The sequence below is a fragment of the Chiloscyllium plagiosum genome, unplaced genomic scaffold (assembly GCF_037043375.1).
Source record: "Chiloscyllium plagiosum isolate Xiang-an unplaced genomic scaffold, Cpla_swu_hap1 HiC_scaffold_38, whole genome shotgun sequence".
Lineage (NCBI taxonomy): Eukaryota > Metazoa > Chordata > Chondrichthyes > Orectolobiformes > Hemiscylliidae > Chiloscyllium > Chiloscyllium plagiosum.
The window spans coordinates 18,559,145-18,578,869 of record NW_028270176.1 but is presented as its reverse complement, the minus strand read 5'-3'; the positions used below and the strand labels follow the sequence as shown (position 1 = coordinate 18,578,869).

The following is a 19,725-nucleotide window of genomic DNA, read 5'->3' as shown; positions in this document are numbered from 1 at the left end:
TGGAGGGTCAGTGCTGAGGGAATGCCGCACTGTCAGAGGGTCAGTGATAAGGGAATGCCGCACTGTCGGAAGGTCAGTACTGAGGGATTGGCTGCTGTCGAAAGGTCAGTGCTGCGGGAGTGCCACACTGTTGGAGGGTCAGTGCTGAGGAAGTGCCGCACTGTCGGAGGGTCGGTGCTGAAGGAGTGCTGCACTGTTGGAGGGTCAGTGCTGAGGGAGTGCCGCACTGTCAGAGGGTCAGTGCTGAGGGAGTGTGCACTGTTGGAGGGTCAGTGCTGAGGAAGTGCCGCACTGTCGGAGGGTCGGTGCTGAAGGAGTGCTGCACTGTCGGAGGCTCAGTGCTGAGGGAGTGTGCACTGTTGGAGGGTCAGTGCTGAGGGTGCGTCGCACTGTCGGAGGATCAGTGCTGAGGGAGTGCCGCACTGTCGCAGGGTCAGTGCTGAGGGAGTGCCGCACTGTCAGGGGGTCGGTGCTGAAGGAGTGCTGCACTGTTGGAGGGTCAGTGCTGAGGGAGTGCCGCACTATGGGAGGATCAGTGCTGATGGAGCACAGCACAGCTGGGTGGGGTCAGTACTGAGAGAGTGGGCGCTGTCGGAAGGTCAGTGCTGAGGGAATGACACACTGTCGGAGGGTCAGTGCTGAGGGAATGCCGCACTGTCGGAGGGTCAGTGCTGAGGGAGTGGGCACTGTCGGAGGGTCAGTGCTGAGGGAGTGCCGCACTATGGGAGGATCAGTGCTGATGGAGCACAGCACAGCTGGGTGGGGTCAGTACTGAGAGAGTGGGCGCTGTCGGAAGGTCAGTGCTGAGGGAATGACACACTGTCGGAGGGTCAGTGCTGAGGGAATGCCGCACTGTCGGAGGGTCAGTGCTGAGGGAGTGGGCACTGTCGGAGGGTCAGTGCTGAGGGAGTGCCGCACTATGGGAGGATCAGTGCTGATGGAGCACAGCACAGCTGGGTGGGGTCAGTACTGAGAGAGTGGGCGCTGTCGGAAGGTCAGTGCTGAGGGAATGCCACACTGTCGGAGGGTCAGTGCTGAGGGAGTGCCACACTGTCGGAAGGTCAGTGCTGAGGGAATGCCGCACTGTCGGAGGGTCAGTGATGAGGGAGTGGGCACTGTCGGAAGGTCAGTGCTGAGGGAATGCCACACTGTCGGAGGGTCAGTGCTGAGGGAGTGCTGCACTGTCGGAAGGTCAGTGCTGAGGGAATGCCGCACTGTCGGTGGGTCAGTGCTGAGGGAGTGCCGCAGTGTCGGAGGTTCAGTGATGAGGGAGTGGGCACTGACGGAGAGTCAGTGCTGAGGGAGTGCCACACTGTCGGACGGTCAGTACTGAGGGAGTGCCGCAATGTCGGGCGCTCAGTGCTGAGGGAATGCCACACTGACGTGTGGTCAGTACTGATGGAGTGCCGCCGTGTCGGAGGTTCAGTGCTGAGGGTGTGGAAACTGTCGGAGGGTCATGCTCAGGCAGTGCCGCACTATTGGGGTGTCAGTGCTGAGGGAGTGCCGCATTGTCGGAGGGGCAGTGCTGAGGGAGTGGATACTGTCGCTGGGTCATGCTGAGGCAGTGCCGCACTATTGGGGTGTCAGTGCTGAGGGAGTGCCACATTGTCGGAGGGGCAGTGCTGAGGGAGCGGGCACTGTTGGACAGTCACTGCTGAGGGAGTGGGCACTGTTGGAAGGTCAGTGCTCTAGGAGTGGGAATTTTGGAAGGTCAGTGCTGAGGGAGTGCCCCTGTGGGGTGGGTCAGAGCTGAGGGAGTGCTGCACTGTCGGGGGGTCAGTGCTGAGGGAGTGCTGCACTGTCGGGGGGTCAGTGGTGAGGGAGTGCCGCACTGTTGAGGGGTCAGTTCTGAGGGAGTGCCGTACTGTTGAGGAGTCAGTGATGAGGGAGTGCCGCACTGTCAGAGGGTCAGTGCTGAAGGAGCGCCGCACTGTCGGAGGGTCAGTGATGAAGGAGTGCCGCACTGTCGGAGGGTCAGTACTGAAGGAGTGCCGCACTGTCGGAGGGTCAGTGCTGAGGGAGTGTCGCACTGTCGGAGGGTCAGTGCTGAGGGAGCGCCGCACTGTCGGAGGGTCAGTGATGAGGGAGTGCCGCACTGTCGGAGGGTCAGTGCTGAGGGAGTGCCGCACTGTCGGAGGGTCAGTGCTGATGGAGTGGGCACTGTCGGAGGGTCAGTGCTGAGGGAGTGCCGCACTGTCGGAGGGTCAGTGCAGAGGGAGTGGGCACTGTCGAAGGGTCAGTGCTGAGGGAGTGCCGCACTGTCGGAGGGTCAGTGCTGAGGGAGTGCCACATTGTTGGAGAGTGGCAATGCTGAGGGAATGCTGCAGTGAGGGAGGATCAGTGCTGAGGGAGTCTGCACTGTCGGAGGGTCAGTGCTGAGGGAGTCTGCACTGTCGGAGGGTCAGTGCTGAGGGAGTCTGCACTGTGGGAGGGTCAGTGCTGAGGGAGTGCCACACTGTTGGAGGGTCAGTGCTGAGGGAGTCTGCACTGTGGGAGGGTCAGTGCTGAGGGAGTCTGCACTGTGGGAGGGTCAGTGCTGAGGGAGTGCCGCACTGTCGGAGGGTCAGTGCTGAGGGAGTCTGCACTGTGGGAGGGTCAGTGCTGAGGGAGTCTGCACTGTCGGAGGGTCAGTGCTGAGGGAGTGCCACACTGTTGAGGGTCATTGCTGAGGGAGTGGGCACTGCCGGAGGGTCAGTGCTGAGGGAATGCTGCACTGTCGGAGGGTCAGTGCTCAGGGATTGGGCACTGTCGGAGGGTCAGTGCTGAGGGAGTGGGCACTGTCGGAGGGTCAGTGCTGAGGGATTGGGCACTGTCGGAGAGTCAGTGCTGAGGGAATGCCACCCTGTTGGAGGGTCAGTGCTGCGGGAGTGTGCACCGTCGGAGGGTCAGTGCTGAGGGAGTGCTGCACTGTCGGAGGGTCAGTGCAGAGGGAGTGCCGCACTGTTGGAGGGTCAGTGCTGAGGGAGTGCCGCACTGTTGGAGGGTCAGTGCAGAGGGAGTGCCGCACTGTCGGAGGGTCAGTGCTGAGGGAGTGGGCACTGTCGAAGGGTCAGTGTGGAGGGAGTGGGCACTGTCGGAGGGTCAGTGCTGAGGGAGTGGGCACTGTCGGAGGGTCAGTGCTGAGGGAGTGCCGCACTGTCAGAAGGTCTGTGCTGAGGGAGTGCCACATTGTTGGAGAGCGGCAATGCTGAGGGAATGCTGCAGTGAGGGAGGATCAGTGCTGAGCGAGTCTGCACTGTCGGAGGAGGGTCAGTGCTGAGGGAGTGGGCACTGTCGAAGGGTCAGTGTGGAGGGAGTGGGCACTGTCGGAGGGTCAGTGCTGAGGGAGTGGGCACTGTCGGAGGGTCAGTGCTGAGGGAGTGCCGCACTGTCAGAAGGTCAGTGCTGAGGGAGTGCCACATTGTTGGAGAGCGGCAATGCTGAGGGAATGCTGCAGTGAGGGAGGATCAGTGCTGAGGGAGTCTGCACTGTCGGAGGGTCAGTGCTGAGGGAGTCTGCACTGTCGGAGGGTCAGTGCTGAGGGAGTCTGCACTGTCAGAGGGTCAGTGCTGAGGGAGTGCCGCACTGTCAGAGGGTCAGTGCTTAGGTAGTGGGCATTGTTGGAGGGTCAGTGCTGAGGGAATTCTGCATTGTTGGAGGGTCAGTGCTGAGGGTGTGCCGCACTGTCGGAGGGTCAGTGCTGAGGCAGTGGGCACTGTCGGAGGGTCAGTGCTGAGGGTATACCACACTGTCGGAGGGTCAGTGCAGAGGGAGTGGGCACTGTCGGAGGGTCAGTGCTGAGGGTGTGTCACACTGTCGGAGGGTCAGTGCAGAGGGAGTGCCGGACAGTCGGACGGTCAGTGCTGAGGGAGTGCCGCAGTGTCGGAGGGTCAGTGCTGAGGGAGTACCGCATTGTCGAAGGGTCAGTGCTGAGGGAGTGCTGCACTGTCGGAGGGTCAGTGTTGAGGGAGTGCCACACTATGGGAGGATCAGTGCTGATTGAGCACCCCACTGCTGGGTGGGGTCAGTACTGAAAGAGTGGGCACTGTTGGAGCGTCAGTGCTGAGGGAATGCCGCACTGTCCGAGGGTCAGTGCTGAGGGAGTGGGCACTTTCGGAGGGTCAGTGCTGAGGGAGTGCAGCACCTTCAGGGGGGTCAGTGCTGAGGGAGTGGGCACTGTCGGAGTGTCAGTGCTGAGGGAGTGCCGCACTGTCAGAGGGTCAGTGCTGAGGGAGTGGGCACTCTAGGAGGGTCAGTGCTGAGGGAGTGCCGCATTGTCGGAGGGTCAGTGCTGAGGGAGTGGGCACTGTCGGAGGGTCACTGTTGAGGCAGTGTCGCACTGTCGGAGGGTCAGTGCTGAGGGAGTGCCGCATTGTCGGAGGGTCAGTGCTGAGGGAGTGGGCACTGTCGTAGGGTCAGTGCTGAGGGAGTGGGCACTGACGGAGGGTCAGTGTTGAGGCAGTGCCGCACTGTCGGAGGGTCAGTGCTGAGGGAGTGCCGCATTGTCGGAGGGTCAGTGCTGAGGGAGTGGGCACTGTCGGAGGGTCAGTGCTGAGGCAGTGCCGCACTGTCGGAGGGTCAGTGCTGAGGGAGTGGGCACTGTCGAAGGGTCAGTGTGGAGGGAGTGGGCACTGTCGGAGGGTCAGTGCTGAGGGAGTGGGCACTGTCGGAGGGTCAGTGCTGAGGGAGTGCCGCACTGTCAGAAGGTCAGTGCTGAGGGAGTGCCACATTGTTGGAGAGCGGCAATGCTGAGGGAATGCTGCAGTGAGGGAGGGTCAGTGCTGAGGGAGTCTGCACTGTCGGAGGGTCAGTGCTGAGGGAGTCTGCACTGTCGGAGGGTCAGTGCTGAGGGGGTCTGCACTGTCGGAGGGTCAGTGCTGAGGGAGTGCCGCACTGTCAGAGGGTCAGTGCTTAGGTAGTGGGCATTGTTGGAGGGTCAGTGCTGAGGGAATTCTGCATTGTTGGAGGGTCAGTGCTGAGGGAGTGCCGCACTGTCGGAGGGTCAGTGCAGAGGGAGTGGGCACTGTCGGAGGGTCAGTGCTGAGGGTATGTCACACTGTCGGAGGGTCAGTGCTGAGGGAGTGCCGGACAGTCGGACGGTCAGTGCTGAGGGAGTGCCGCAGTGTCGGAGGGTCAGTGCTGAGGGAGTACCGCATTGTCGGAGGGTCAGTGCTGAGGGAGTGCTGCACTGTCGAAGCGTCAGTGCTGAGGGAGTGCTGCACTGTCGGAGGGTCAGTGCTGAGGGAGTGCTGTACTGTCGGAGGGTCAGTGTTGAGGGAGTGCCACACTATGGGAGGATCAGTGCTGATTGAGCACCCCACTGCTGGGTGGGGTCAGTACTGAAAGAGTGGGCACTGTTGGAGCGTCAGTGCTGAGGGAATGCTGCACTGTCCGAGGGTCAGTGCTGAGGGAGTGGGCACTGTTGGAAGGTCACGGTGGGGGGGGGGGTCAGTGCTGAGGGCATGCCGCACTGTCGGGGTGTCAGTGCTGAGGGAGTGCCGCACTGTCGGAGTGTCAGTGCTGAGGGAGTGCCGCACTGTCAGAGGGTCAGTGCTGAGGGAGTGGGCACTCTAGGAGGGTCAGTGCTGAGGGAGTGCCGCATTGTCGGAGGGTCAGTGCTGAGGGAGTGGGCACTGTCGGAGGGTCAGTGTTGAGGCAGTGTCGCACTGTCGGAGGGTCAGTGCTGAGGGAGTGCCGCATTGTCGGAGGGTCAGTGCTGAGGGAGTGGGCACTGTCGTAGGGTCAGTGCTGAGGGAGTGGGCACTGACGGAGGGTCAGTGTTGAGGCAGTGCCGCACTGTCGGAGGGTCAGTGCTGAGGGAGTGCCGCATTGTCGGATGGTCAGTGCTGAGGGAGTGGGCACTGTCGGAGGGTCAGTGCTGAGGCAGTGCCGCACTGTCGGAGGGTCAGTGCTGAGGGAGTGGGCACTGTCGAAGGGTCAGTGTGGAGGGAGTGGGCACTGTCGGAGGGTCAGTGCTGAGGGAGTGGGCACTGTCGGAGGGTTAGTGCTGAGGGAGTGCCGCAATGTCAGAGGGTCAGTGCTGAGGGAGTGGGCACTGTCGAAGGGTCAGTGTGGAGGGAGTGGGCACTGTCGGAGAGTCAGTGCTGAGGGAGTGGGCACTGTCGGAGGGTCAGTGCTGAGGGAGTGGGCACTGTCGGAGGGTCAGTGCTGAGGGAGTGCCGCACTGTTGGAGGGTCAGTGCAGAGGGAGTGCCGCACTGTCGGAGGGTCAGTGCTGAGGGAGTGGGCACTGTCGAAGGGTCAGTGTGGAGGGAGTGGGCACTGTCGGAGGGTCAGTGCTGAGGGAGTGGGCACTGTCGGAGGGTCAGTGCTGAGGGAGTGCCGCACTGTCAGAAGGTCTGTGCTGAGGGAGTGCCACATTGTTGGAGAGCGGCAATGCTGAGGGAATGCTGCAGTGAGGGAGGATCAGTGCTGAGCGAGTCTGCACTGTCGGAGGAGGGTCAGTGCTGAGGGAGTGGGCACTGTCGAAGGGTCAGTGTGGAGGGAGTGGGCACTGTCGGAGGGTCAGTGCTGAGGGAGTGGGCACTGTCGGAGGGTCAGTGCTGAGGGAGTGCCGCACTGTCAGAAGGTCAGTGCTGAGGGAGTGCCACATTGTTGGAGAGCGGCAATGCTGAGGGAATGCTGCAGTGAGGGAGGATCAGTGCTGAGGGAGTCTGCACTGTCGGAGGGTCAGTGCTGAGGGAGTCTGCACTGTCGGAGGGTCAGTGCTGAGGGAGTCTGCACTGTCAGAGGGTCAGTGCTGAGGGAGTGCCGCACTGTCAGAGGGTCAGTGCTTAGGTAGTGGGCATTGTTGGAGGGTCAGTGCTGAGGGAATTCTGCATTGTTGGAGGGTCAGTGCTGAGGGTGTGCCGCACTGTCGGAGGGTCAGTGCTGAGGCAGTGGGCACTGTCGGAGGGTCAGTGCTGAGGGTATACCACACTGTCGGAGGGTCAGTGCAGAGGGAGTGGGCACTGTCGGAGGGTCAGTGCTGAGGGTGTGTCACACTGTCGGAGGGTCAGTGCAGAGGGAGTGCCGGACAGTCGGACGGTCAGTGCTGAGGGAGTGCCGCAGTGTCGGAGGGTCAGTGCTGAGGGAGTACCGCATTGTCGAAGGGTCAGTGCTGAGGGAGTGCTGCACTGTCGGAGGGTCAGTGTTGAGGGAGTGCCACACTATGGGAGGATCAGTGCTGATTGAGCACCCCACTGCTGGGTGGGGTCAGTACTGAAAGAGTGGGCACTGTTGGAGCGTCAGTGCTGAGGGAATGCCGCACTGTCCGAGGGTCAGTGCTGAGGGAGTGGGCACTTTCGGAGGGTCAGTGCTGAGGGAGTGCAGCACCTTCAGGGGGGTCAGTGCTGAGGGAGTGGGCACTGTCGGAGTGTCAGTGCTGAGGGAGTGCCGCACTGTCAGAGGGTCAGTGCTGAGGGAGTGGGCACTCTAGGAGGGTCAGTGCTGAGGGAGTGCCGCATTGTCGGAGGGTCAGTGCTGAGGGAGTGGGCACTGTCGGAGGGTCACTGTTGAGGCAGTGTCGCACTGTCGGAGGGTCAGTGCTGAGGGAGTGCCGCATTGTCGGAGGGTCAGTGCTGAGGGAGTGGGCACTGTCGTAGGGTCAGTGCTGAGGGAGTGGGCACTGACGGAGGGTCAGTGTTGAGGCAGTGCCGCACTGTCGGAGGGTCAGTGCTGAGGGAGTGCCGCATTGTCGGAGGGTCAGTGCTGAGGGAGTGGGCACTGTCGGAGGGTCAGTGCTGAGGCAGTGCCGCACTGTCGGAGGGTCAGTGCTGAGGGAGTGGGCACTGTCGAAGGGTCAGTGTGGAGGGAGTGGGCACTGTCGGAGGGTCAGTGCTGAGGGAGTGGGCACTGTCGGAGGGTCAGTGCTGAGGGAGTGCCGCACTGTCAGAAGGTCAGTGCTGAGGGAGTGCCACATTGTTGGAGAGCGGCAATGCTGAGGGAATGCTGCAGTGAGGGAGGGTCAGTGCTGAGGGAGTCTGCACTGTCGGAGGGTCAGTGCTGAGGGAGTCTGCACTGTCGGAGGGTCAGTGCTGAGGGGGTCTGCACTGTCGGAGGGTCAGTGCTGAGGGAGTGCCGCACTGTCAGAGGGTCAGTGCTTAGGTAGTGGGCATTGTTGGAGGGTCAGTGCTGAGGGAATTCTGCATTGTTGGAGGGTCAGTGCTGAGGGAGTGCCGCACTGTCGGAGGGTCAGTGCAGAGGGAGTGGGCACTGTCGGAGGGTCAGTGCTGAGGGTATGTCACACTGTCGGAGGGTCAGTGCTGAGGGAGTGCCGGACAGTCGGACGGTCAGTGCTGAGGGAGTGCCGCAGTGTCGGAGGGTCAGTGCTGAGGGAGTACCGCATTGTCGGAGGGTCAGTGCTGAGGGAGTGCTGCACTGTCGAAGCGTCAGTGCTGAGGGAGTGCTGCACTGTCGGAGGGTCAGTGCTGAGGGAGTGCTGTACTGTCGGAGGGTCAGTGTTGAGGGAGTGCCACACTATGGGAGGATCAGTGCTGATTGAGCACCCCACTGCTGGGTGGGGTCAGTACTGAAAGAGTGGGCACTGTTGGAGCGTCAGTGCTGAGGGAATGCTGCACTGTCCGAGGGTCAGTGCTGAGGGAGTGGGCACTGTTGGAAGGTCACGGTGGGGGGGGGGGTCAGTGCTGAGGGCATGCCGCACTGTCGGGGTGTCAGTGCTGAGGGAGTGCCGCACTGTCGGAGTGTCAGTGCTGAGGGAGTGCCGCACTGTCAGAGGGTCAGTGCTGAGGGAGTGGGCACTCTAGGAGGGTCAGTGCTGAGGGAGTGCCGCATTGTCGGAGGGTCAGTGCTGAGGGAGTGGGCACTGTCGGAGGGTCAGTGTTGAGGCAGTGTCGCACTGTCGGAGGGTCAGTGCTGAGGGAGTGCCGCATTGTCGGAGGGTCAGTGCTGAGGGAGTGGGCACTGTCGTAGGGTCAGTGCTGAGGGAGTGGGCACTGACGGAGGGTCAGTGTTGAGGCAGTGCCGCACTGTCGGAGGGTCAGTGCTGAGGGAGTGCCGCATTGTCGGATGGTCAGTGCTGAGGGAGTGGGCACTGTCGGAGGGTCAGTGCTGAGGCAGTGCCGCACTGTCGGAGGGTCAGTGCTGAGGGAGTGGGCACTGTCGAAGGGTCAGTGTGGAGGGAGTGGGCACTGTCGGAGGGTCAGTGCTGAGGGAGTGGGCACTGTCGGAGGGTTAGTGCTGAGGGAGTGCCGCAATGTCAGAGGGTCAGTGCTGAGGGAGTGGGCACTGTCGAAGGGTCAGTGTGGAGGGAGTGGGCACTGTCGGAGAGTCAGTGCTGAGGGAGTGGGCACTGTCGGAGGGTCAGTGCTGAGGGAGTGGGCACTGTCGGAGGGTCAGTGCTGAGGGAGTGCCGCACTGTCAGAGGGTCAGTGCTGAGGGAGTGCCGCACTCTCAGAGAGTCAGTGCTGAGGAAGTGCCACATTGTTGGAGAGCGGCAATGCTGAGGGAATGCTGCAGTGAGGGAGGATCAGTGCTGAGGGAGTCTGCACTGTCGGAGGGTCAGTGCTGAGGGAGTCTGCACTGTCGGAGGGTCAGTGCTGAGGGAGTGGGCACTGTCGAAGGGTAAGTGCTGAGGGAGTGGGCACTGTCGGAGGGTCAGTGCTGAGGGAGTGGGCACTGTCGGTGGGTCAGTGCTGAGGGAGTGCCGTACTGTTGAGGAGTCAGTGCTGAGGGAGTGCCGCAATGTCGGGGGGGGATCAGTGCTGAGGGAGTGGGCACTGTCGGAGGGTCAGTGCTGAGGGAGTGTCGCACTGTCGGTGGGTCAGTGCTGAGGGAGTGCCGCACTGTCGGAGTGTGAGTGCTGAGGGAGCGCCGCACTGCCGGAGGGTCAGTGATGAGGGAGTGCCGCACTGTCGGAGTGTGAGTGCTGAGGGAGCGCCGCACTGTCGGAGTGTCAGTGCTGAGGGAGCGCCGCACTGCCGGAGGGTCAGTGATGAGGGAGAGCCACACTGTCGGAGGGTCAGTACTGAAGGAGTGCCGCACTGTCGGAGGGTCAGTACTGAAGGAGTGCCACACTGTCGGAGGGTCAGTACTGAAGGAGTGCCACACTGTCGGAGGGTCAGTACTGAAGGAGTGCCGCACTGTCGGAGGGTCAGTGCTGAGGGAGTGTCGCACTGTCGGAGGGTCAGTGCTGAGAGAGTGGGCATTGTCAAAGGGTCAGTGCTGAGGGAGTGGGCCCTGTCGGAGGGTCAGTGCTGAGGGAGTGGGCACTGTCGGAGGGTCAGTGCTGAGGGAGTGCCGCACTGTCGGAGGGTCAGTGCTGAGGGAGTGGGCACTGTCGAAGGGTCAGTGCTGAGGGAGTGCCGCACTGTCGGAGGGTCAGTGCTGAGGGAGTGGGCACTGTCGAAGGGTCAGTGTGGAGGGAGTGGGCACTGTCGGAGGGTCAGTGCTGAGGGAGTCTGCACTGTGGGAGGGTCAGTGCTGAGGGAGTCTGCACTGTCGGAGGGTCTGTGCTGAGGGAGTCTGCACTGTCGGAGGGTCAGTGCTGAGGGAGTGCCACACTGTTGGAGGGTCAGTGCTGAGGGAGTGCCGCACTGTTGGAGGGTCAGTGCTGAGGGAGTCTGCACTGTGGGAGGGTCAGTGCTGAGGGAGTCTGCACTGTCGGAGGGTCTGTGCTGAGGGAGTCTGCACTGTCGGAGGGTCAGTGCTGAGGGAGTGCCACACTGTTGGAGGGTCATTGCTGAGGGAGTGCCGCACTGTCGGAGGGTCAGTGCTGAGGGAATGCTGCACTGTCGGAGGGTCAGTGCTCAGGGATTGGGCACTGTCGGAGGGTCAGTGCTGAGGGAATGCCACCCTGTTGGAGGGTCAGTGCTGCGGGAGTGTGCACCGTCGGAGGGTCAGTGCTGAGGGAATGCCGCAATGTCGGAGGGTCAGTGCTGAGGGAATGCCACACTGTCGTTCGGTCAGTGCTGAGGGAATGCCGCACTGTCGGAAGGTCATTGCTGAGCGTGTGGGTGCTGCCAGAAGGTTAGTGCAGAGGGAGTGCCGCACTGTTGGAGGGTCAGTGCTGAGGGAGTGCCGCACTGTTGGAGGGTCAGTGCAGAGGGAGTGCCGCACTGTCGGAGGGTCAGTGCTGAGGGAGTGGGCACTGTCGAAGGGTCAGTGTGGAGGGAGTGGGCACTGTCGGAGGGTCAGTGCTGAGGGAGTGGACACTGTCGGAGGGTCAGTGCTGAGGGAGTGGGCATGGTCGGAGGGTCAGTGCTGAGGGAGTGGGCACTGTCGGAGGGTCAGTGCTGAGGGAGTGCCGCACTGTCAGAAGGTCTGTGCTGAGGGAGTGCCACATTGTTGGAGAGCGGCAATGCTGAGGGAATGCTGCAGTGAGGGAGGATCAGTGCTGAGGGAGTCTGCACTGTCGGAGGAGGGTCAGTGCTGAGGGAGTGGGCACTGTCGAAGGGTCAGTGTGGAGGGAGTGGGCACTGTCGGAGGGTCAGTGCTGAGGGAGTGGGCACTGTCTGAGGGTCAGTGCTGAGGGAGTGCCGCACTGTCAGAAGGTCAGTGCTGAGGGAGTGCCACATTGTTGGAGAGCGGCAATGCTGAGGGAATGCTGCAGTGAGGGAGGATCAGTGCTGAGGGAGTCTGCACTGTCGGAGGGTCAGTGCTGAGGGAGTCTGCACTGTCAGAGGGTCAGTGCTGAGGGAGTGCCGCACTGTCAGAGGGTCAGTGCTTAGGTAGTGGGCATTGTTGGAGGGTCAGTGCTGAGGGAATTCTGCATTGTTGGAGGGTCAGTGCTGAGGGTGTGCCGCACTGTCGGAGGGTCAGTGCTGAGGCAGTGGGCACTGTCGGAGGGTCAGTGCTGAGGGTATACCACACTGTCGGAGGGTCAGTGCAGAGGGAGTGGGCACTGTCGGAGGGTCAGTGCTGAGGGAGTGCCGCACTGTCAGAGGGTCAGTGCTTAGGTAGTGGGCATTGTTGGAGGGTCAGTGCTGAGGGAATTCTGCATTGTTGGAGGGTCAGTGCTGAGGGTGTGCCGCACTGTCGGAGGGTCAGTGCTGAGGCAGTGGGCACTGTCGGAGGGTCAGTGCTGAGGGTATACCACACTGTCGGAGGGTCAGTGCAGAGGGAGTGGGCACTGTCGGAGGGTCAGTGCTGAGGGTATGTCACACTGTCGGAGGGTCAGTGCAGAGGGAGTGCCGGACAGTCGGACGGTCAGTGCTGAGGGAGTGCCGCAGTGTCGGAGGGTCAGTGCTGAGGGAGTGCTGCACTGTCGAAGGGTCAGTGCTGAGGGAGTGCTGCACTGTCGGAGGGTCAGTGTTGAGGGAGTGCCACACTATGGGAGGATCAGTGCTGATTGAGCACCCCACTGCTGGGTGGGGTCAGTACTGAAAGAGTGGGCCTGTTGGAGCGTCAGTGCTGAGGGAATGCCGCACTGTCCGAGGGTCAGTGCTGAGGAAGTGGGCACTGTTGGAGAGTCAGTGCTGAGGGAGTGGGCACTGTTGGAGGATCAGTGCTGAGGGAGTGGGCACTGTTGGAAGGTCAATGTCGGGGGGGGGATCAGTGCTGAAGGCATGCCGCACTGTCGGGGTGTCAGTGCTGAGTGAGTCTGCACTGTTGGAAGGTCAGTGCCGAGGGAGTGCCGCACTGTCGGGCGGGGTCAGTGCTGAGGGAGTGGGCACTTTCGGACGGTCAGTGCTGAGGGATTGCTGCACCTTCAGGGGGGTCAGTGCTGAGGGAGTGCCGCACTGTCGGGCGGGGTCAGTGCTGAGGGAGTGGGCACTTTCGGAGGGTCAGTGCTGAGGGAGTGCTGCACCTTCAGGGGGGTCAGTGCTGAGGGAGTGGGCACTGTCGGAGGGTCAGTGCTGAGGGAGTGGGCACTGTCGAAGGGTCAGTGCTGAGGGAGTGCCGCACTGTCAGAGGGTCAGTGCTGAGGGAGTGGGCACTCTAGGAGGGTCAGTGCTGAGGGAGTGCCGCATTGTCGGAGGGTCAGTGCTGAGGGAGTGGGCACTGTCGGAGGGTCAGTGTTGAGGCAGTGTCGCACTGTCGGAGGGTCAGTGCTGAGGGAGTGCCGCATTGTCGGAGGGTCAGTACTGAGGGAGTGGGCACTGTCGTAGGGTCAGTGCTGAGGGAGTGGGCACTGACGGAGGGTCAGTGTTGAGGCAGTGCCGCACTGTCGGAGGGTCAGTGCTGAGGGAGTGCCGCATTGTCGGAGGGTCAGTGCTGAGGGAGTGGGCACTGTCGGAGGGTCAGTGCTGAGGCAGTGCCGCACTGTCGGAGGGTCAGTGCTGAGGGAGTGGGCACTGTCGAAGGGTCAGTGTGGAGGGAGTGGGCACTGTCGGAGGGTCAGTGCTGAGGGAGTGGGCACTGTCGGAGGGTCAGTGCTGAGGGAGTGCCGCAATGTCAGAGGGTCAGTGCTGAGGGAGTGGGCACTGTCGAAGGGTCAGTGTGGAGGGAGTGGGCACTGTCGGAGGGTCAGTGCTGAGGGAGTGGGCACTGTCGGAGGGTCAGTGCTGAGGGAGTGCCGCACTGTCAGAGGGTCAGTGCTGAGGGAGTGCCGCACTCCCAGAGAGTCAGTGCTGAGGGAGTGCCACATTGTTGGAGAGCGGCAATGCTGAGGGAATGCTGCAGTGAGGGAGGATCAGTGCTGAGGGAGTCTGCACTGTCGGAGGGTCAGTGCTGAGGGAGTCTGCACTGTCGGAGGGTCAGTGCTGAGGGAGTGCCGCACTGTCAGAGGGTCAGTGCTTAGGTAGTGGGCATTGTTGGAGGGTCAGTGCTGAGGGAATTCTGCATTGTTGGAGGGTCAGTGCTGAGGGTGTGCCGCACTGTCGGAGGGTCAGTGCTGAGGCAGTGGGCACTGTCGGAGGGTCAGTGCTGAGGGTATGCCACACTGTCGGAGGGTCAGTTCAGAGGGAGTGGGCACTGTCGGAGGGTCAGTGCTGAGGGTATGTCACACTGTCGGAGGGTCAGTGCTGAGGCAGTGCCGCACTGTCGTAGGGTCAGTGCTGAGGGAGTGGGCACTGTCGGAGGGTCAGTGCTGAGGGAGTGGGCACTGTCGGAGGGTCAGTGCTGAGGGAGTGCCGCACTGTCGGAGGGTCAGTGCTGAGGGAGTGGGCACTGTCGGAGGGTCAGTGCTGAGGGAGTGGGCACTGTCGGAGGGTCAGTGCTGAGGCAGTGCCGCACTGTCGGAGGGTCAGTGCTGAGGGAGTGCTGCACTGTCGGAGGGTCAGTGCTGAGGCAGTGCCGCACTGTTGGAGGGTCAGTGCTGAATGGGTCAACCTGCATGATGCTGGCTATTGCTCTCTAAGGCAATGTGTTTGATTATATTTTTGTGTTAACTGAAGTTCAATTTTAACTCACTGAACATTGTGCCATGTTTTGAATGCAATGCTGCTGTTGATCTGAAATTCTACATGACCTTGGTCTTCTTAGATCTACGAGTATGCCTACCCAGATGTGTCAACTGCCTATGGTGTTTTTGAGAATCGGATTGAGTGGTCAGGGAGCAAGGAAACCTCTGATATCCAGGAAGCTACAATCATACTGCACAATGTCAGCTTCTCAGATGCTGGCACTTACCGGTGTTTCTTCAACAGAACCTTTTCCTACAGGAATGGCGAGTTCATATTCTTCACCCAAACAAACAAGACCATCAAACTGGACGTGGTGGCTAAAGGTACATGTGGTGTGTCTTAACAACTTGGGTTCAATTGGAGGACATATGAGGAATGTCGTCATTTTAACAGAAAGATGTTTGCTGGTTAATCTGCCCTTCAGAGCTACAGGTAACCCCAATTTCTCAAGGAGAAGGGAATTGAAAGGCAGGACTGAGCTCTTCAGCCAGAAAGGACCATAAAAATAGGAGTCGAAGTAAGGCCCACTCTGCCATTCAATCATAGCTGATGGGCATTTCAATGCCACTTACCCACGCTCTCCCCATATCTTTTAATTCCTTAGCGAGATTAAGAATTTATCAATCTCTGCCTTGAAGGCATTTAACGTCCTGGTCTCCACTACGCTCCATGGCAATGAATTCCACAGGCCCACCACTCCCTGGCTGCAGAAATGTCTCTTCATTTCTGTTATAAATTAACCCCCTCTAATTCCTTTTGGAAACAATTTAACAGTGTCCACCCTTTCTAAGCCATGAATTATCTTGCAAGTTTCCATTAGATTTCCCCTCAATCTTCTAACCTCTAACGAATACAATCCCAGGATTCTCAACCGTTCATCGTACATTAGGCCTACCATTCCAGGGATCATCCGTGTGAATCTCCCCTGGACTCGTTCCAGTGCCAGTGTGTTCTTCCTGAGGTGTGGGGACCAAATTAGCCACAATAATCTAAATGGGGCCTAACCAGAGCTTTATAAAGTCTCAGTAACGCATCACTGCTTTTACATTCCAACCCTCTTGAGATAAATGACAACATTACATTTGCTTTCTTAATCACAGACTCAACCTGCATGTCAACCATTAGAGAATCCTGGACCATCACTCCCAGATCCCTTTGTACTTTGGCTTTATGAATTTTCTCACCATTTAGAAAATAGTCCATGCTTGTATTCTTTTTTTTTTCAAAGTGCAAGACCTCGCATTTGCTCACGTTGAATTTCATCAGCCACTTCCAGACCACTCTCCCAAACTGTCTAAATCTTTCTGCAACTGAAAATGTGTTGCTGGAAAAGCGCAGCAGGTCAGGCAGCATCCAAGGAACAGGGGAATCTCGACGTTTCGAGCATGAGCCCTTCTTTCTGCAGCCTCCCCACTTCCTCAGTACTACCTGCCTGTCCACCTAACTTCGTATCATTGGCAAACTTCGCCAGAATGCCCCCAGTCCCTTTATCCAGATCATTAATATATAAAGTGAACAGTTGTGGCTCCAACACTGAACCCTGCGGGACCCCACTTGGCACTAGCTGCCATTCCAAAACAGAACCTTTTATCCCAACTCTCTGCCTTCTGTCAGACAGTCAATCCCCAATCCATGCCAGTAGCTCCCCTTGAACACCATGGGCCCTCACCTTGCTCAGCAGCCTCCCGTGTGGCACCTTATCAAAGGCCTTTTGGAAGTCTAGGTAGAAGACTATATAGTGGAGAAAAGGAATTGAAGTTTAGATAGTGGAGAAAAGAAATGGGGATCAGCTCCCATTCGAGAGAATCTCCCATGGTCCCCAGTAATGTGGTCTTCAGCCAATTCAATTCACTCCACGTTATATTGAGAAAGGAATGAATACACTGGATACTGCAAAGGCTATAGGCTCTCCCATCATTCCGGCAATAGTGCTCCAGAACTTGCCGTTCCCCTGGCCAAGCTGTTCCAGTACGGTTACAACACTGGCATCCACCCGACAATGTGGGAAATTGCCCAGGTACGTCTTGTGCATAAAAAAAGGACAACTCCAATTTGGCCAATTACGGCCCCATCAGTCTACTATCGATCATCTGTAAAGTGATGGAAGGGGACACCAACAGGGCTATCAAGCAGCACCTGCTCAGCAATAACCTGCTCAGTGACGCTCAGTTTGGGTCCCCCCGGGGTCACTCATCTCCTGATCTCATTATAGCCTTGGGTCAAACATGGACAAAGGGAGCTGAATTCCAGAGGGGAGGGGAGAGTGACAGCTCTTGACATCACGGATGCTGGCAAAACTGGAATAAATGGGTATTGGGGGCAAACACTCCCCTGACTGGAGTCATACCTTGCCCATAGGAAGATGGTCATGGTTGTTGGAGGGTCAGCCATCCTAGCTCCAGGACATCTTTGCAGGAGTTCCTCAGGGTAATGTCCTGGGCCCAACCACCTTCAGCTGCTTAATCTAAGACCTTCCCTCCATCATAACGCCAGAAGTGGAGATGTTCTTCAATGATTGCACAATGTTCAGCACCATTTGCGGCTCCTCAGATGCTGAAGCTGTCTGTATCCAAATGACAAGATCTGGACAATATCCAGGCTTGGGCTGACAAGTGGCAAGCCACAAATGCCAGGCTATGACTATCCCCAGTAAGAGACAATCTAACCATCACCCTTTCACATTCAATTGGTGTTGCCATCAGTGAATACTCCACTATCAACATTGCCCAGAAACATAAACACAGAGGCTACAAGAGATCAGAGGCTGGGAATTCTGTGGTGAGTAACTCACTTCCTGACTCCCCAAACCCTGCCCACCATCTGCAAGGCACAAGTCTGGAGTGTGATAGAATACTCCCCACTTGCTCTGCATGGTGGCAGCTCCAACTTGAGAAGCGCGACACCATCCAGGTACAAAGCAGCCCCTGCTGGATTGGCCCCACACCCACAAACATCCCCTCACTCCCTCCCTCCCTCCCCCCACCGATGCTCAGTAACAGCAGTGTGTACCATCTACAAAATTCACTGCAGAAACTCACCAATGATCTTCAGGCAGCACCTTCCAGACCCACGGTCACTTCCATCGAGAAGGACAAGGGGCAGTAGGTACATGGGAACACCACCCCCTGCAAGTTCCCCTCCGAGCCACTCACCACCCCAACTTGGAAATATATTGCCATTCTTTCAGTGTCACTGGGTTAAAATCCTGGAATTCCCTCCCTAGGGTCTACATACAGCAGGTGGACTGCTGCAAGTAAGAAGACAGCTCACCACCATGTTTTCAAAGGGCAATTAGAGGTGAGAAATCCTGTTGGCCAGCCAGCAATGTCCATATCCCACAAAATGAGCTTTACAAAAACCCTGCAGGCAGAAATAAGGGCACGCAGTCCGAGTGAAGTGCAGAACACCAGCTTTAGCAATCTCAATTGAGGGACTCGGTGGGACATGACTCAGAAACTGAGTGTAGGCTGGGACCTGAATGCTGTAGACACAGAACTGGGAGATGCAGAAACACGGGCAGCATTTGAAAGGAGAGCAACAAACTCTAGGAATATGACAGTGAGAAATATGGTGACTGATCTGTGACATTTACAATACTGATTGCGACTGGAAATCATGAAAGCTCTTGCGATTTTACAAGCATCAGGCAGTGCCAACAAATCAGGATATTCATTATTTTTGCTGCATCTTTTCCCTCATTGCTGACTTACTTTAAACTCTCGATGTTTAGCTACTTATCAATATGGACACTACACCTGCTCTTCAAACCATAATCTTGATCTTCAAGACCTACCCTCATCTAACCCTGAATCCCAACAGGTCACCTGGCCCTCAGCATCTATCAAGATTAGAGTGGTGGTGGAAAAACACAGCAGGTCAGGCAGCATCTGAGGAGCAGGAAAATCTGGATGATTCCTGATGAAGGGCTTTTGCCCGAAACATCGATTTTCCTGCTCCTCAAATGCTGCCTGACCTGCTGTGCTTTTCCACACCACTTTAATCTTGACTGTGATCTCCAGCATCTGCAGTCCTCACTTTCACCTCAGCATCTATTGTTACCCTTAACCCATACTATAACCCTGACTTCCAAAAAACTAATCTGGCCCCTAGAGCATTAGCCCCTCCCTAACCACAATACTTACCCTGATTGTAACCTCTGACCTCAGGAGATTAATTCCTTAATCTTCAAACAACATCGATGGCCCCAACATCCTACCCTGCCAGAGCTTGGGCCTTAAATATTCACTAACTGTACCCCAGATGTAGGAGAGAAAGGCAATATTCCCAGGTTTGCAAATGGTTCAGTGGGAAGAGAAGCTGTGTGGAGAATGCCAAGACTTAGCATGGGGATATTGAGAGGCTAACAAAGATTTGGCAGATAGGACGCCATGTGGAGAATTGTCAGCTTCTCCACTTTGACCAGAGCAACAGAGATGGGGAGAATTTCTTCCATGGTGAGAGGCTAGGATGTGTTCAACTTCAAAGGGTATCTGTGTTCATGCATCAGAGTCATAGAGTCATACAGCATGGAAATAGAGCCATTGGTCCAACTCTATTGTGCTGACGAACCATCCCAATCTGACCTAGTCCCATTTGCCAGCATTTGGCCCATATCCCTCTAACCCCTTCCTATTCATATACCCATGCCTTTTAAATGTTGTAATTGTACCAGCCTCCATCACCTTCTCTTGCAGCTCGTTCCATACACGCACCACTCTCTGTGTGAATAATTTACCCTTCAGATCCTTTCCCCTCTCATCTTAAATATACACTGTCTAGTTTTGGACTCCCCCACCCTGGGGAAAAGATCTTGTCCATTTATCCTATCCATGCCCCTTAAGATTTTATAAACCTCTATAATGTCACAGCTCAGCCTCCAACCCTCCAGCGAAAATTGCTCCAGCCTATTGAGTCTCTCCCTATATCTCAAACCCTCCAACCCTGCAACATCCTTGTAATCTTTCCTGCACCTTTTCAAGTTTCACATCATCCTTCCTGTAGAATGCTGATCAGAGTTGACGCAGTATTCTAAAAATGACCTAACCAATGTCCTATACAAGTCCCACAACATGACATCCCAACTTCTATACTCACTGAAGCTTCGGCAAGCAATTCAGGAGGCCAATGGATGGGGGAATTTGTGACCCAGAGTTACCATGTCTTGCTGCAGTTATATAGAGCCTTTTTGAGTCTTTTCTTTGGGCACTAAGTACAGTTTTGGTCTCCTTATCTCAAGAAGGATATAATTGCCTTTGAGCGAGTGCAGTCAAAGCTCACCAGATTAATCCCTGGGATGGCCGACTGTTTGGCGAGAAGAGATTGAGGAGGCTGAGTCTTTGCAAACTTTGAAGAATGAAAGGTGATCTCATTGAAACTTAAAGACTTACTGGCTATGACCTGGGTCTGTACAAGTCTGTGTCTCTCTGGCCTGCAAAATGGGTTGG

The 19,725-nt window shown here is 57.8% G+C and overlaps 1 protein-coding gene across 3 annotated transcripts in view; it reads left to right on the top strand.

The window, feature by feature from the left end:
• Window positions 1–19,725, top strand: part of LOC122544168 (sodium channel regulatory subunit beta-1-like) — an 80,996-nt gene that overhangs the window by 43,506 nt on the left and 17,765 nt on the right. For all 3 annotated transcript variants that reach the window (XM_087981008.1, XM_087981006.1, XM_087981007.1), the window contains exon 4: window positions 14,361–14,604. In XM_087981008.1, coding sequence (XP_087837134.1) covers window positions 14,361–14,604 — 244 coding nt within the window. The remainder of the gene's footprint in view (window positions 1–14,360; window positions 14,605–19,725) is intronic.